Source organism: Dama dama, chromosome 19 (assembly GCF_033118175.1).
Source record: "Dama dama isolate Ldn47 chromosome 19, ASM3311817v1, whole genome shotgun sequence".
NCBI lineage: Eukaryota > Metazoa > Chordata > Mammalia > Artiodactyla > Cervidae > Dama > Dama dama.
Genome location: NC_083699.1, coordinates 44815916 through 44829797, shown reverse-complemented (window position 1 = coordinate 44829797; position 13882 = coordinate 44815916). Strand labels below are relative to the sequence as shown.

Genomic DNA, 13882 nt, shown 5'->3' with positions numbered 1-13882 from the left:
GGTACATGAAACAAGAGGTGTTTTGCTTTTTTCTTTTGCTGTTGTTGTTCTTGAAGGAATAACCTACATGAAGCCTGTTAGCTCCCCTTGATGTCCAAATTAGTTAATAAAACAAACTTTCCTTGTTTCTTTAACCCAGAAGCTCAGTACAGACTTTGTCTCTCCACATGATTTTCAGAATTCAGTTAACATTTGTCTCCTGGTGGAAGTCTCCAAACAGCCTGGATCCTGGTTCTTTCTCTCCAATCTATGTGCCACTGGACCCTTGGGTTGCTCATTTCACCTTTATACTGAGACTGTCTGTACCCTATTTACTCAGCTATAAGAAGAGAAAGCACTGCAGACACTTCACTGTAAAGCATGGTGCCAATGCAAATGTGCTATGATGATAAAAGATATCATTTTATGGAAAACTGCAAATTTCAGTGTCTTATATGGTGATGATTTTCAAGAAAAAAAGTGTCAGAAACCTGGGTGTCAGTGTTGAAAAGGACATTCCCTAGCACTTCGCAATGCATTACTGACAGTTAGAACTGAGCCAGTGGTAGCCACCTCCTTACTCTGACTGGGTGTAGACCAGGCTGAATGCCATTGGCCTACTGCATAGACACTAGGGTTTGTAATTAATAATCGACTATGAAGCAATGGGCAAATTAAAAGCGCTGTGATAGCACTCAGCCCCATTTTGCTTTCTCTGCTACATTATCTGACAAATACTTTCCCCTGATACAGCAAATCAACCCTCCCCACCATTCTCCTCTTGATCTAACAGTCAAACCCATTCCTGGGCATTAATTAATATTTATGATGAGCACTTCACTTCTCTCTGTAGTCTCAAAGCCCTTTATCAACATTTCATTATCAATCTGGACAGTCACCATGTCACCCATATTTTTAGGAAATAGCTGTGAACCATATGGCAGACTAGGAACTAAATAGTCTTGCAAAGAAAGAAAAAAATTCTGACCTCTGCTTTAGAAAGACAGCAGGTGCCAACTGAGAAGTCAGACTTGAGCTGGTTCTTGTTGGATTTCTATTCACTGAAACTTTCTCATTCAGCAACAGCAGTGGTCATGGCAGTAAACAAACAAAATGAAACGCTTGCATTTGATAATAATTAGTGACTAGACCCAAGCTAATTTTCAACATGGTCTTTTGGGAATCATTTGTCACCGACTGAATCTCTCCTTCAGGTGCTCTTCTCTGATTTAAAATTTGGTGCTTGCCAGTAAGGGCTTGGCCAATATATTATAATAAGTATAAATGGAGTATAACCTCTAAAAATTGTGAATCACTGTATAGTACACCTATAACTTGTAGAATATTTTGCATCAACTATACTTTAATGAAATATAAAAAATAAATTAAATTTTTAAAAGAATCATTGAACAAATGGAAAATAAAAATTTTTTAAATCTGTTTTTAGAAGTAAAAAAAGAAAACTAAAGGAGAGCTGAGTATCACATTTACTACAAATATAAACAATAATGAAATTTTTTTTAAATAAACTCTAATGTAAAAAGAAAGGGCTTGGGACAGCTAAGTGTACTTTGGTTTCTTAGAAGCTTGGGTTTTGTGTAAATTATAATTAAAAGCTCTAAATCTTCTGCTAAAACCCATTCTAATTTTCTTGTAGACTGGTACTCTTACAGAAGATGGACTGGACCTCTGGGGGACTGTCCCTACTGCTGACAACTGGTAATTGTAATGAAGACAGAGTGTGTGATTGGTGGGGCTACCTTGTGATACTCCAGTCCATCCTTCCAGTGTTGAGGGATGAATCTCACATAAAATATACATAATAACTGGCTGGTACTGGCTCCCCATTAATCTAACTTGTTAAATTAAATGAGTTCTAAATTCAGAATCAGAGGGGGAAAGTAGATCTTCAAACTCCACATGAAAAATCAAATAGAATAAGGTGGATGGTTAGGGAGTTGAGTGAATAAAACAAAAAAGCAAAGAGTGAAATCAGGACTGTGCTTAATTTAAAACTTCATAGACTTCCTCGGTGGCTTGTGAGGTGGGAAATCCAGAAAGGAAGACCTCCATCTCCCCCCTCATGGAGTTCACACTCTAGTGAGATGAAAGGTGCAAATGGACCCATCTGCAATGTACCACATAGACTGGGAAAAGAATTAAGGCACAGATATCACAATAGAGAAGAAGACATAATAACGATTGCTTGATAAAAGACACAGTCCTAATTTTTATAATAACATAGTGAATAAAAGGTAAAAATTCATTTTGAAAATGAATAGATCAAGGAATACCACCTGGAGGAGATAACAAATGAGATGGGTTTTGAAAGGAGTATGGCTAGAAATTTTACAGACGAGGTTTAAAAGCTGGCACTAGGGAGCAGAGCCGAAGCTGAAGCTCCAATATTTTGGCCACTTGATGTGAAGAACCGACTCATTGGAAAAGACCTTGATGCTGGGAAAGATTGAAGACAGGAGGAGAAGGTGGTGACAGAGGATGAGATGGTTGGATAGCATCACTGACTCAATGGCCATGAGTTTGAGCAAACTCTGGGAGGTACTGAAGGACAGGGAAGCCTGGGGTGCCGCAGTCCATGGGGTTGTGAAGAATCAAACATGACTTAGTGACTCAATAGTAACAACGGGGAGTGGAGAGGGCAATCACATAAACACTACCCCCAAAACAGAGCTAGAGACAGGAGGGAGTGCCCATCCTCAGAGAATGCCCCCTGCACTCTGTTCCCTGCAGGGCAGGGACCCACCTTCTCAGTCAGGGTGGAGACACTGCTGCTCTTGAGCTCTGGGTGTACCACCTGGGCTCCAAACAGTGGCTGAGGCTGCTGTCACTGAAGGCGTCATGCAGGGACTCTCCAGGTTGGTGACAGGGTCCTGGATACAGCCCTGGCACAAGGGAACAGTAGTCAGGCAGTGTGACGTTGCAGAAGATTCCTGGCCTGCATGTCAGTGAACTCCCTGGGCTCATATTAATGTGCCTCTGCTTCTGGGTACTCAGATGCACAGATAAGGTTTTGGTCCAGACAGGCAGACTTCTACTGACCAGAGCAGTGAAAGGGGAAAGGGATGTTTGCAGTTTCCACTCCTTCTTTCCCTCCTTTTCCTCTCATACTCTGAGACTTTGAGAGAAGTAGAAACCCTGGATACAGTTTTTATTCGGCTGTAAGATGGGAGGAGAGAACGTCTACTGTCAAATAGGGAAATGAGTTTTTTCATGCTAGATATCCATGCCAGGAGTTTTAAGAAATAGGGGTGAAAGCCAAAGGGCCAACTTGTGAGAACTACTTGAATCCATGCCTGCTTTTTTTTTCTTTATTGTACTTATTCATTAAATTTGGGGGCCATGCTGCACAACATGGGCTTCCCTGGTGGCTCAGATGGTAAAGAATCCTCCTACATTGCAGGAGACCTGGGTTCGATCTCTGGGTGGGGAAAAATCCCCTGGAGAAGGGCACGGCAACCCACTCCAGTATTCTTGCCTGGACAATCGCATGGACAAGGAGCCTGGCGGGCTACAGTCCATAGGGTCTCAGAGAGCTGGATACAACTAAGCGGCTAAGCACAGCATATGGGATCTTAGTTCCAGGACCAGAAATTGAACCCACGCCCCCTGAGTTGTAAGGGTGGAATCTTAACCACTGGACTGCCAGGAAAATTCCCAGCCATGCCTGCTTTTACTTGAAGACAACGGAGCCAGCAGGCAGGCTTCCTTTCCATCCCTGCTACCCCACTGGCCTGGAGACTTCTTGCCTCAGTTGGGTTGTTTTCTAGAGACAGCTCTGCAATTTGCAGATGTCAGCTCTGAGCCTTCCCACAGTCTGCCTTCCCACAACACTGCCACCCTGTGGGCTGGCTGCAGGCAACCTGACAAAAGGCTCTGTTGTTGTTCGGTCACAAAGTTGTGTCCAACTCTTTGCCACTCCGTGAACTGCCGCATGCCAAGTTTACCTGTCCTCCACTATCTCCTGGAGTTTGCGGAAACTCATGTCCATCAAGTCAATTATGCCCTGTGATTATACCCAAACACTCAGAATTTATCATACAAGGTATGGGGGGAGGGGGAGCTAGTGAAGGTTTTGAGCATAGAGGTGAGGTATCAGTGAAGTTTATCTCAGTAAAATTGAAGGACAGGGTGTGCAAAATGATTTTGTAGAAGATCTTAACTTGCTAACTATTTTCTCTACCAGTTTCCAGGAAGTCCACAGCTTCACCTCAGGCAAGGCTCTGCCCTGGGGCCCACAGTGTGCGGCTATGGCCAGTTGCCATTCTCTGATCCTCCTCGATGGGACCATCCAGGGAGATCCACTGGACCTCAAAATGTTTGAGGGCACCGCTTGGGTAAGGTGATTATTTCTTGGTTCAACTGAATGAAGAAAATGTGAAGAAATATCCAATACTCACTGGGAGAGCCTAGGCTTTCCTAACTTTGGTTGAAACCCAGAGAATCATAGCAGTGTATGAATGAATGAAGGTCTGATCCTACCTGAATCTCCCAATCTCTGCTCCAAAACTCTACAAACCTTTGCAACATGATATAGTGTTCTACCATCAAATAAATTTGGGAACTGATATTTAAAGAAAGATAATTTGATTTCTTGACTATAGAATTTCTTTAATGTTAATGTACAGTGGTGTATTGTGAATATTCACGAGAGGATATAATATGCAGCATTTACTAAACCTATTACACCATAAAAGCCTTGACAGGCCAAACTATAGCACAAATATCCTTGGAGAAACACTCATCCAAAGCAGTACTGTAAACACAGTAGCCACTAGCCACACTGGCTATTGAGCATATGAACAGTGGGTATGCAACTTAGGAACTGAATTTTAAATTTTTAAATTTTAAATAATTGAAATAGCCACAATTGGTTGTAGCTACTGTATTATTAATAGACAATATAGGTCTTAAAAGTGTTAGTCGGCTTAGTCATGTCCCACTCTTTGCAACACCACAGATTGTAGCCCCCCAGGCTCCTCTGTCAAAGGAATTCTCCAGGCAAGAATACTGGAGTGGGTTGCTATTTTCTTTTCCAGGGGATCTTCCCAACCCAGCGACAGGGTTTGACACCAGAATGGAGGCCCCTCAATCCAGTGGGATCAATTTCCTCAGCTGAGTGTGAATGACAGGCTGAAGGATATAATTTCCTACTGGCAACTGTCATGACAGGATGGGGAAACTACTTGACTGTACCACTCTCTAGCTTTCTGACTGAAAATCCAGAACAAAGATTCTGAATCATTACCTCGTATGTGTATTTGGATAACAATGACTCACTTCTGGAGCTTTGAAACTGTGAGCCTGAAGGCATTGCATTGTAAAGTGTCTAAAGAATGGAGGGTATTCATTCATTCATTAGTTAGTTAATTAACTACATTGTTCTTCCCTCCAAAAAAAAAATGTTTTTTTCTAAAACTACTTAACTGAAATGCAGAACAGCATTTAAACAGAGCTGTAAAGAAAAGAAAACAAACAATTGTAGGGACTTGTAGAACCCCTCGACAGAGTGTATGCTCAGTCATGTTTTCCAACTCTTTGTGACCACATGGATTATAGCCCACCAGAATCCTCTGTCCATGGAATTTTCCATCAAGAATACTGGAGTGGGCTGACATTTCCTATTCCAGGGTATCTTCCTGACCCAGGGATCCAACCCATGTCTCCCGCATCTTCTGCATTGGCAGGCAGATTCTTTACCACTCGCCACCTGGGAAGCCTGAAGGACAGTTCACAAAGAGGCTAATTTAAAGATTTATTGTAGGAAAATTGTGGATTTATAGAGGCCAAAGTAATAAAAGGGGAAACCTGGTAAACAGGGAAATTTCTGATATCAGTAAGTAAAATTAGAGCATTTGCTGTGGAGAAATGCTTGATACTGCCAATTGAAAAAAAAAAAAAAGCACAGCCTCAAAGTTGAGTTATGTTTTATTTAACAGACAAAACTGAGGACTTAAGCCCAAAACACAGCATCTCAGATAATTCGAAGAGCTCTGAAGAGAGAAGATGGGGTAGGTAGCTAGGATACATGTATAGGAGTTTCTGCAACAAAGACAAGGTAGTTGCAATAAAAACACAAAAAAATTACTGTTGATTAAAGAAAACCACATATCTCAAGTTAAGGAATTTAGTGCTTTTATTTGTATGGGAAGATGCAAGAGTCTGGGCTCACTGAAATCTTTTCTTTGATATGCATCTCAGCTGTCTGGGGCTAGTGTCCTGTGTTTTCACAACCTGAGTCTCCTCAGGGCGTGCTGTTGGAGGTGGCTGTGAGGCTCCTCTGCCCATAGGATTTTCCTCCTCCAGGGCATCTTCCCGACTCAGGGATTGAACCCATGTCTCCGGCATCTCCTGCATTACAGGAAGATTCTTTACCACTGAGCCGTCAGGCATCCTGAGTCTCCTCCTAAGGGTGCACTGTAGGAGGTGGCTGCAGTGGCAGGCAGAGTTTCCATCCTGAGTTCCCTCAGGGTTCACCATCCAGATGGCTGTCATGTGATGGCTTGATGGCTGCAACATTCTTTGTTTGCTGATATGGAAGGCAGTACTTTTTATTTGCAATATAAAGGCAAGACAGAAATCACTTTCCTGGATCTTAATAGAGAGGAATCAGTATAATTATTATAAGCAAGCAGCACCAACGTCCTTACCAGCATCGCTGGTGCTGACGCAGTGAGGAGTTCCACATGGTCATTATTACTCTATATGACTTTGATCCTGGTTCTAACACTGCTCTCCCTTCTCCAAAAGAGGAGGCTTCCTCTCTATGTACAAGTGACATACGAGTTGGGGTCTTATGTGGGGACATAAATCTTTAGTATTAGCTCTGTAAGAACTGTTTTTAAGACCAGTTGTATCCACTCCAAACAGACCATAACACTGCAAGGTTGTTCACTGAGTTTAAAGCTGAATAAGCCTCTAGTTAAACATCTTTTGGTTATTAAGAAACTTTCACTAAGCATAAGGGGGAGTAAAAATGTTCTTATAGACTCTAAGAATATTAGCAACCATAAGGAATGTCAGAATATTTTTCCAAAGAAATTGAGATTTGGAGAAACAAAGTGATGTCCCCAAGGTTGAACAAGTAAGTGGTAGAGCAGAGACTAGATGTTGTCTCTTATTTTCTGACTTCTACTACTTATTTTTATCTGACTGCCTTTCCCATATTTTAGCTAAATATTGGTTCTTCAGATGGTATAACTTATTGTGCTGTAACATCCAAAGAATACAAATTATTTTCAAGTATGCTTTCTAATTTGCTAGCAGCTAACTTGTAACTCCCTAGCTAACCAGTTAGGCTAGTAGCATAGAAGTAGCCTAAGAAGTAGTTCAAGATTCAATCCTCTGTCGTCTGGGAGCTAGTGTGCTCAGGTGTAATGGAGAATAGGTCTCCACCCTCGTCAATTTACAAGACATACCTTTTAGGAAGAGCCAGTGGGCTGCAGTTAATGCTTCCTCCAACAATTATTGCTGGCTTCCCAGGTGGCTCAGAGGTAAGAATCCGCCTTCCAAAGCAGGAGATGCAGGAGACTCGGGTCCAATCCTTGGATCAGGAAGATGCCCTGGGAAAGGAAATGGAAACCCACTCCAGTATTCTTGCCTGGGGAATCTCACGGACAGAGGAGCCTGGGAGGGTCGCAGTCCATAGGGCTTCAAAGAGTCAGACACAACCGAGCACGCAAACACACACACAGTCAGTTACGATTTAAAATGTAATCACAATAATTCTGCTCTTTGACATTTCATAATAAGATCCTTAATATGAATCAAAACAACAGAAATTTGATAATGATGGTATTAAAATAATTGGCTTAGAAGAGAAAAAAATGTAAAAGGGGCTTTGAAAAGATTAAAGTGCTATGCAAACGAGAGGTATTTCTTTCTTATTGTTTTTCTCTAAGGAATCTTATGAATGTTTTCATTTGAAAGCAGATAATCGAAGATTGCAATGCAGACTACTGCAAACTTGGAATATCAGATTCAAATGTAATAATAAAGCCAGGACCAAAAGCCAGTCAGGTATAGTTTGCTTCTTTAAATTATATAAACCTTTCCCCTTAAAACTGGTGAAATTCCCCTGCCTTTTATATATTTTTATATTCTTATTATTTTGCCTTATCCTAACTGTATCTACAGTTGGTTTGCTCATTCCTTCATTCCTAAATTTGTCCGTTAGCTTATTCAACAAACACTCACAAAATACCTATGTATACTCAAGCCCTGTGCTAGGTGCTAAGAGATAAAGTGATTTCAAAACTAGGCATGTTGTGCTCTGTGCTGAAGGAATACATGGACTGATAGAAAAATCAATACCGGTGCAAACAAATGCAATACAGCGTGCCAAGTGCTGGAATAAAGGCTGAAGAAAGGGCAGCAGGAGTCCAGAGGTGGGAGTGAGCAGTGTTGCTGAGAGAGAAGTACCTCAGAGAAGGTGACCTATGCGCTTGTCCTGGAAGATGATTAGGACTTCTCAGGCAGCCGAGGGAACGGGCTTTGTAGACCAGACAACTTGATGAGGGAACCGCTTTAGATGCAGCTAGAAAAATATCAATGTTGTGACAACATATCACCTCACATCCCTGGACTCACTGCAGAGTAAAGACTATTTGTTGGTGTACATCTGCTAAATCTTCCTTAATAGCTTCTTAAGCTCCCCTCTCTTTGTGCACTTAGAGTCCTGTGGAAGCCATCATCGTCCTGCGTCAGTTTCCATTTTCCTCCAGCCTGCAGAGGATGTCTGTGGTTGCTCAGCTGGTGGGGGAGGATCAGTTCCATGTCTACATGAAGGGAGCCCCGGAGATGCTGGCTCAGTTCTGCAGACCTGAAACAGGTACTAACTGGCACTTCCCTCTTTCAGGAGGTGAAAATACTTAAAAACTCAAACAGACAGAGCAAACCAGCCTAAATCAATGAACATGGAGGTGGTTGTTTTCTTGGTAGGTGGAAAGAGGGCCCAGCAGATCTGCTAAGGCAGAGGTGATCATTTCAAAGCAGAAAAACAGAGAGTAAATATCAGACTGTGGTCCTGCCAGAAATGCCCAACCACAATGCAGCATTAGAGAAGGAGATGTGAAACAAGCATCAGGACGAATCAGGAAACTACACTGGGGTCAGAGGACCAGGGACGGTGAGAATGAGTGTTCAGAAGGAACCAAAGAGACAGGTCTGAACACCAGACTCATTCTGTAAACAGCGATGCTCTGTGTCTCAGATCAGTGGGAGGAGGATATAAAAACAATAAATCTTTTAGGGAAAAAAAAGTGATTAGAGTAAATTAGGTGGTATTAGAGCAAGGTAATTGATCATTTTCACAGCAATTTCATCTTTCTGGGCCAGATTTTAAGCTGATTTGTATTGTTTCTTCATCTTATAAACATGTACTCTCTAAGCTGCAGTCAAGATTTGTAAGAATATTGTTGCATTCAAATAAGTTCATTTGGATAAAATTGGCCTTTTTTTCTCCTGATTTTCATCTATATTCTCCTTACAATTGCTGATAGCCATCAGTTTGTGCCTAGAATTTTAAGAATTGGCAAATGATTGCTTTTACTTCTTTCTCTGCTTGGAGTCATTTTTTTTTAGAATTCTGTCTATTTTTCTGATGTTGATCTTCCTCATAGCTCCTATTAACTCCATTCTTTACAGACTGTTGGTCTATCATTGGCTGTTATTTTTTTAGGTGTTATTTGCCACTGTGTCTTTGTCTGGTCAGTCTAATTCTTCTCCTAACTTCTGATCCTTGACATATGATAATATCATATTCAGTGATTTTTTTTTTCTTCTTGTGTTTAAGAAATAGAGTTAGCAGCTTCCTTGAAATAGAGCCTCACCTCCAGAATTATTGATATTTTAGAATTACAGAAAGTCTGTGCTGAGTAGGAGCATAGACATCTATAACCTCTTCATTTGAGATGCAGAAGAGAGACTTAAAATGCCCAAGGTCAGGAAGCTAGCTGGCAGCACAGTGGAGATGAGACCCTAACCTACTGCACTTCTTATTATACTATTCTTTTCCCTAATATCTTTATATAACCATGCATACATAAACCATACAAATTTTATAGACATATTAACCTTAGTTATGATTACCATGTCAAAATACACAAAGGTTGGCACTGTGTCATCCATTACCTAAATTGGCAAACGTGTCTGCAAAGAGCCAAGTAATAAACATTTTAGGCCTTGCAGGCTACACCATCTTTGGCTCAACTGCTCAACCCTGCCATTGTAACCTGAAAGCAGCCATAGGTAACAAACAAATGGGCATGGCTGTGTTCCAATAAAACCTTAATTACAAAAACAAGCAATGGGATAGTTTAGCCTGCAGTACCTCATTTCATCTGGGAAGATGGTCCTGAGGCCTGTCTTTACTGAACTCAGCTAATGTATGTGACACCCAGTTGATGACCAGTATATCTTTGGCATTTATTTCTGTTAGATTATAAGAATAACATACTGATGAAGTTGTTTGTGGCCTTTAACTGAAGTTATAGTGTTCTATTTAAAAAAAATTTTTTTATGTGAACCATTTTTAAAGTCTTTGTTGAATTTGTTACAATAATGCTTCTGTTTCATATTTCGATTTTTTGGCTGAGTGGCATACAGGATCTTAGCTCCCGGGCCAGGGATTGAACCCCCACCACCTGCCCCAAACATTGAAAGGTGAAGTCTTACCCACTGGACCACCAGGGAAATCCCTGTAGTGTTTCTATTAAAGCATTTTTATGGAGGGAAAGTTAAAACAAAATACAGTGACTGTATCCAGAATTTTGTTTACGAGTTGAGCCACCTTTAGTGGGACCTGCATTTACCTCTCTTTTCTCTCTTGTCAGTGCCCAAGAATTTCCCAAAGGAGCTAAGAAATTATACAGTGCAAGGCTTCCGTGTCATTGCTCTTGCCCACAAAGTCTTGAAGATGGAGAAGCTTTCAGAAGCGGAAAGTTTAACCAGGTGGGAAGCTCAGAAATTGGCACTAGGGCAGGCTCTGTGTGCATGAAGAGAGTGAGCCCTGGAGATGAATGGGTGGAAGCCAAATCACCAGGAAACCTCTTAGAGATGGAGAATCACTCATCTAACGCCTTGCTTTAGAGAGGGGCAACTCTAAGCCACATTGGGGAGGACTTGCTCAGGCCACAGGGCTGGCTGGTGATGAAACAAGGATGGCATCCTGACTCTCAGATGTCACTGAGTTATCTCTGCCTGATGACCCATCATCCCACCCAAAACAACCAACCCCCCCTTTAACTTCGGAGGATCATGTGACTGACAGATTAGGGGTCCCCTAGAAAAAAGGGTTTCAGAGAATACAGTTGTCACTTTGAATGACCTCCAGAAATTTTTAGACTTGATTTCTTTCAGGAATTAGTAGTATACCCCCTCAGAGCTAGAGGAGTGAGTGCAAATTGAGTTCTTTATATGAAATAGATTTCAGTATTCTTCATTACATTCAAGGGGTAAATTGTCCTCTGCAGAGGGTAATCTGCAAATTATTTTTTCTTTCAAAGTTTTGCAGTTCTTAAAGGTTGTTTTTGAATTGTTTATGACAAAAGAGTAAAGAAATACTCTTTTTGGCAAATTGAATAAGAGATCATATACGTTACTCATTTTTTATTTTGTTTTGCTGACAGAGAGGTCCTCACTTAATACAATTTTTTTTTTAATTATCTGCCCATCTGCGTGGATGTAGTGTGTTACTATTTACAACCTAAGTCCATCTACTCTAATATAATCAATAATCACATCTCTTCCTTACACTGTGTCTGTTTCCCCCAACTATAAAATGTGGGATTAGATGATCTCTAATGAGTATTTCAGTCATGACATTTTAATCTTCTAAATAGAATCACAAAGCTCATTTTAATGTATGAATGGCACTCTCAGGTTTAGTATTCAAGATGTTAGCTGTTCTTGAGCAAACACAAAGACTCATAACACAGGATTTTGTCATTTTTCAAGATACAAATTTTAATAATGAAAGTTAAGGTCATGTGTGAAGACAAGATGTATTTTGCTTGAAGTGGAATATAGCCACTACCCAGATGCTATATATATATATGGATATATATATATATATATATATATATATATATATATATATATATGGATGCAACTGTGATATTCTCATTTAAAAACTACCAGTGAGATAGACATTATTATAAATATAACAAAAAAGAAAATGAGGATAAATGTGCTAGATTTCCAACCATCTCAGGTATTCCCAAAGAATATCAGGAGCCTATTTATCATGCTTCCTAGAATATAGTTATTATTTTCAAACAGGGTAAAAGAATAGGATTTTGATTTTTTTTAGAGCCAAATTATATTTAGGAGAGGTTTCCAAATAGGAAAATTAAAAATGTTTAAAAAGCTCGCATCATAATGGGGAAGTAGGAGTTTCTTAGGATGGCTTAGGGAAAAAAAGACAAAATAAAAACAGAAGAAAATTCCTTAACAAGACTCACCCTTTCATGAGTTTAGCCTATTTCTATTGAGCTTGGCTATTATTAGATGTCCCTCAAGGCACTGAGGATTCAGAAGTGAATAAAATCAAATCCTAGCCTTCTCAAGGTTTATATCCTACTTGGGGGAAACAAATAATAAATTTAACCTATGACATATGGTCAGGCAGTGATAAATGCCCTGAAGGAAAAAATAAAGCAGGTTAAAAGGATTTTTAAAATGACAGGAGGGTGGTATTTTACATGGGGTGATCAGGGAAGTCCTACAAGGAGGTAACATTTGAACCGAGATCTGAGTAAAAGTAAGGGAGTAAGGCATACAGATATCCAGAGCAAAGCATTGCAGACAATAGGAACAGTGGATAATGCAAAGGCCTTGATGCAGGACTTTCCTGGCATGTTGTGTAATCCTGAGAGGCCCAAGTACCTGAAGCAGTGAACAAGGGGAGAGTCATAAAACAGATCCAAAATAGAATAAATTGATGAGAAGATTTTGGGATCTTTCTTTCAATTCTAGTTAATAAGAACATTAATCCAATTTTTAATAGAAAGTCATGAAGCTAAATGATGGGAATTATAATACTCTCTGAGATCACAAAGGCAGAATTCATATCTTATTATCTGAGTGTTCACCAACGTGCCTAATGTAAGATCTAAAGTAGTGATTTAGTGACTGGACTTTTGAATGGAGAATGTAACTACTCACTCTCTACTCCAGAGAGATGTTTCTTCAATGTATTCTTATCCAAGGATGAATTATTTCTCATTGAGAGATTCAACTCTATTCTTTCTCTTAAAGAAGTTTACTGACCATGTGATCATTTCCCTCCCAAGTCCTACTAACATAACAGAAATGAAATAGTATCAAAGAAAACTAGAGAAGCAATAAGTGTAGATGAGAGATTTCTATAAATTTCTATAAGATGTAAAGTAACTGGAAGAGTGGTAGCTGAATCAGCAGGCTAGAAGAAACTGTAGCCTATATCATGCCAGAGAGAGAGAGAGATTCCAAGAGGAAAGTTGGTTCACCCTGTAGAACCTGAGAGGATGAGTCTCTGATATGTCATGTACTATGGAAAGTGGGGGCTTCCCTGGTAGCTCAGCTGGTAAGGAATCTACCTGCAATGCAGGAGACCCTACTTCAATTCCTGGGTTGGGAAGATTCCCCTGGAGAAGAGTTAGGCTACCCACTCCAGTATTCTTGGGCTCCCCTGTGGCTCAGATGGTTAAGAATCCACCTGCAATGCAGGAGACTTGGGTTCAATCCCTGGGTTGGGAAGATCCCCTGGAGAAGGGAGTGGCAACTCACTCCAGTATTCTTGCCTGGACAATCCCTATGGACAGAGGAGCCTGGTTGACTACAGCCCATGGGGTCACAAAGAGTTGGAGACAACTGAATGACTAAGCACAGCATAGCACATGGAAGG

General features: G+C 40.5%; 1 protein-coding gene across 1 annotated transcript in view; it reads left to right on the top strand.

Moving 5' to 3' along the window:
• The window catches only part of ATP13A5 (ATPase 13A5), a 127450-nt gene that overhangs the window by 75778 nt on the left and 37790 nt on the right, over window positions 1-13882 (top strand). Inside the window, exons 14-18 of the mRNA XM_061168024.1 lie at window positions 1637-1698; window positions 4184-4334; window positions 7930-8016; window positions 8671-8827; window positions 10830-10947. Of these exons, the coding sequence (XP_061024007.1) occupies window positions 1637-1698; window positions 4184-4334; window positions 7930-8016; window positions 8671-8827; window positions 10830-10947 (575 nt within the window). The remainder of the gene's footprint in view (window positions 1-1636; window positions 1699-4183; window positions 4335-7929; window positions 8017-8670; window positions 8828-10829; window positions 10948-13882) is intronic.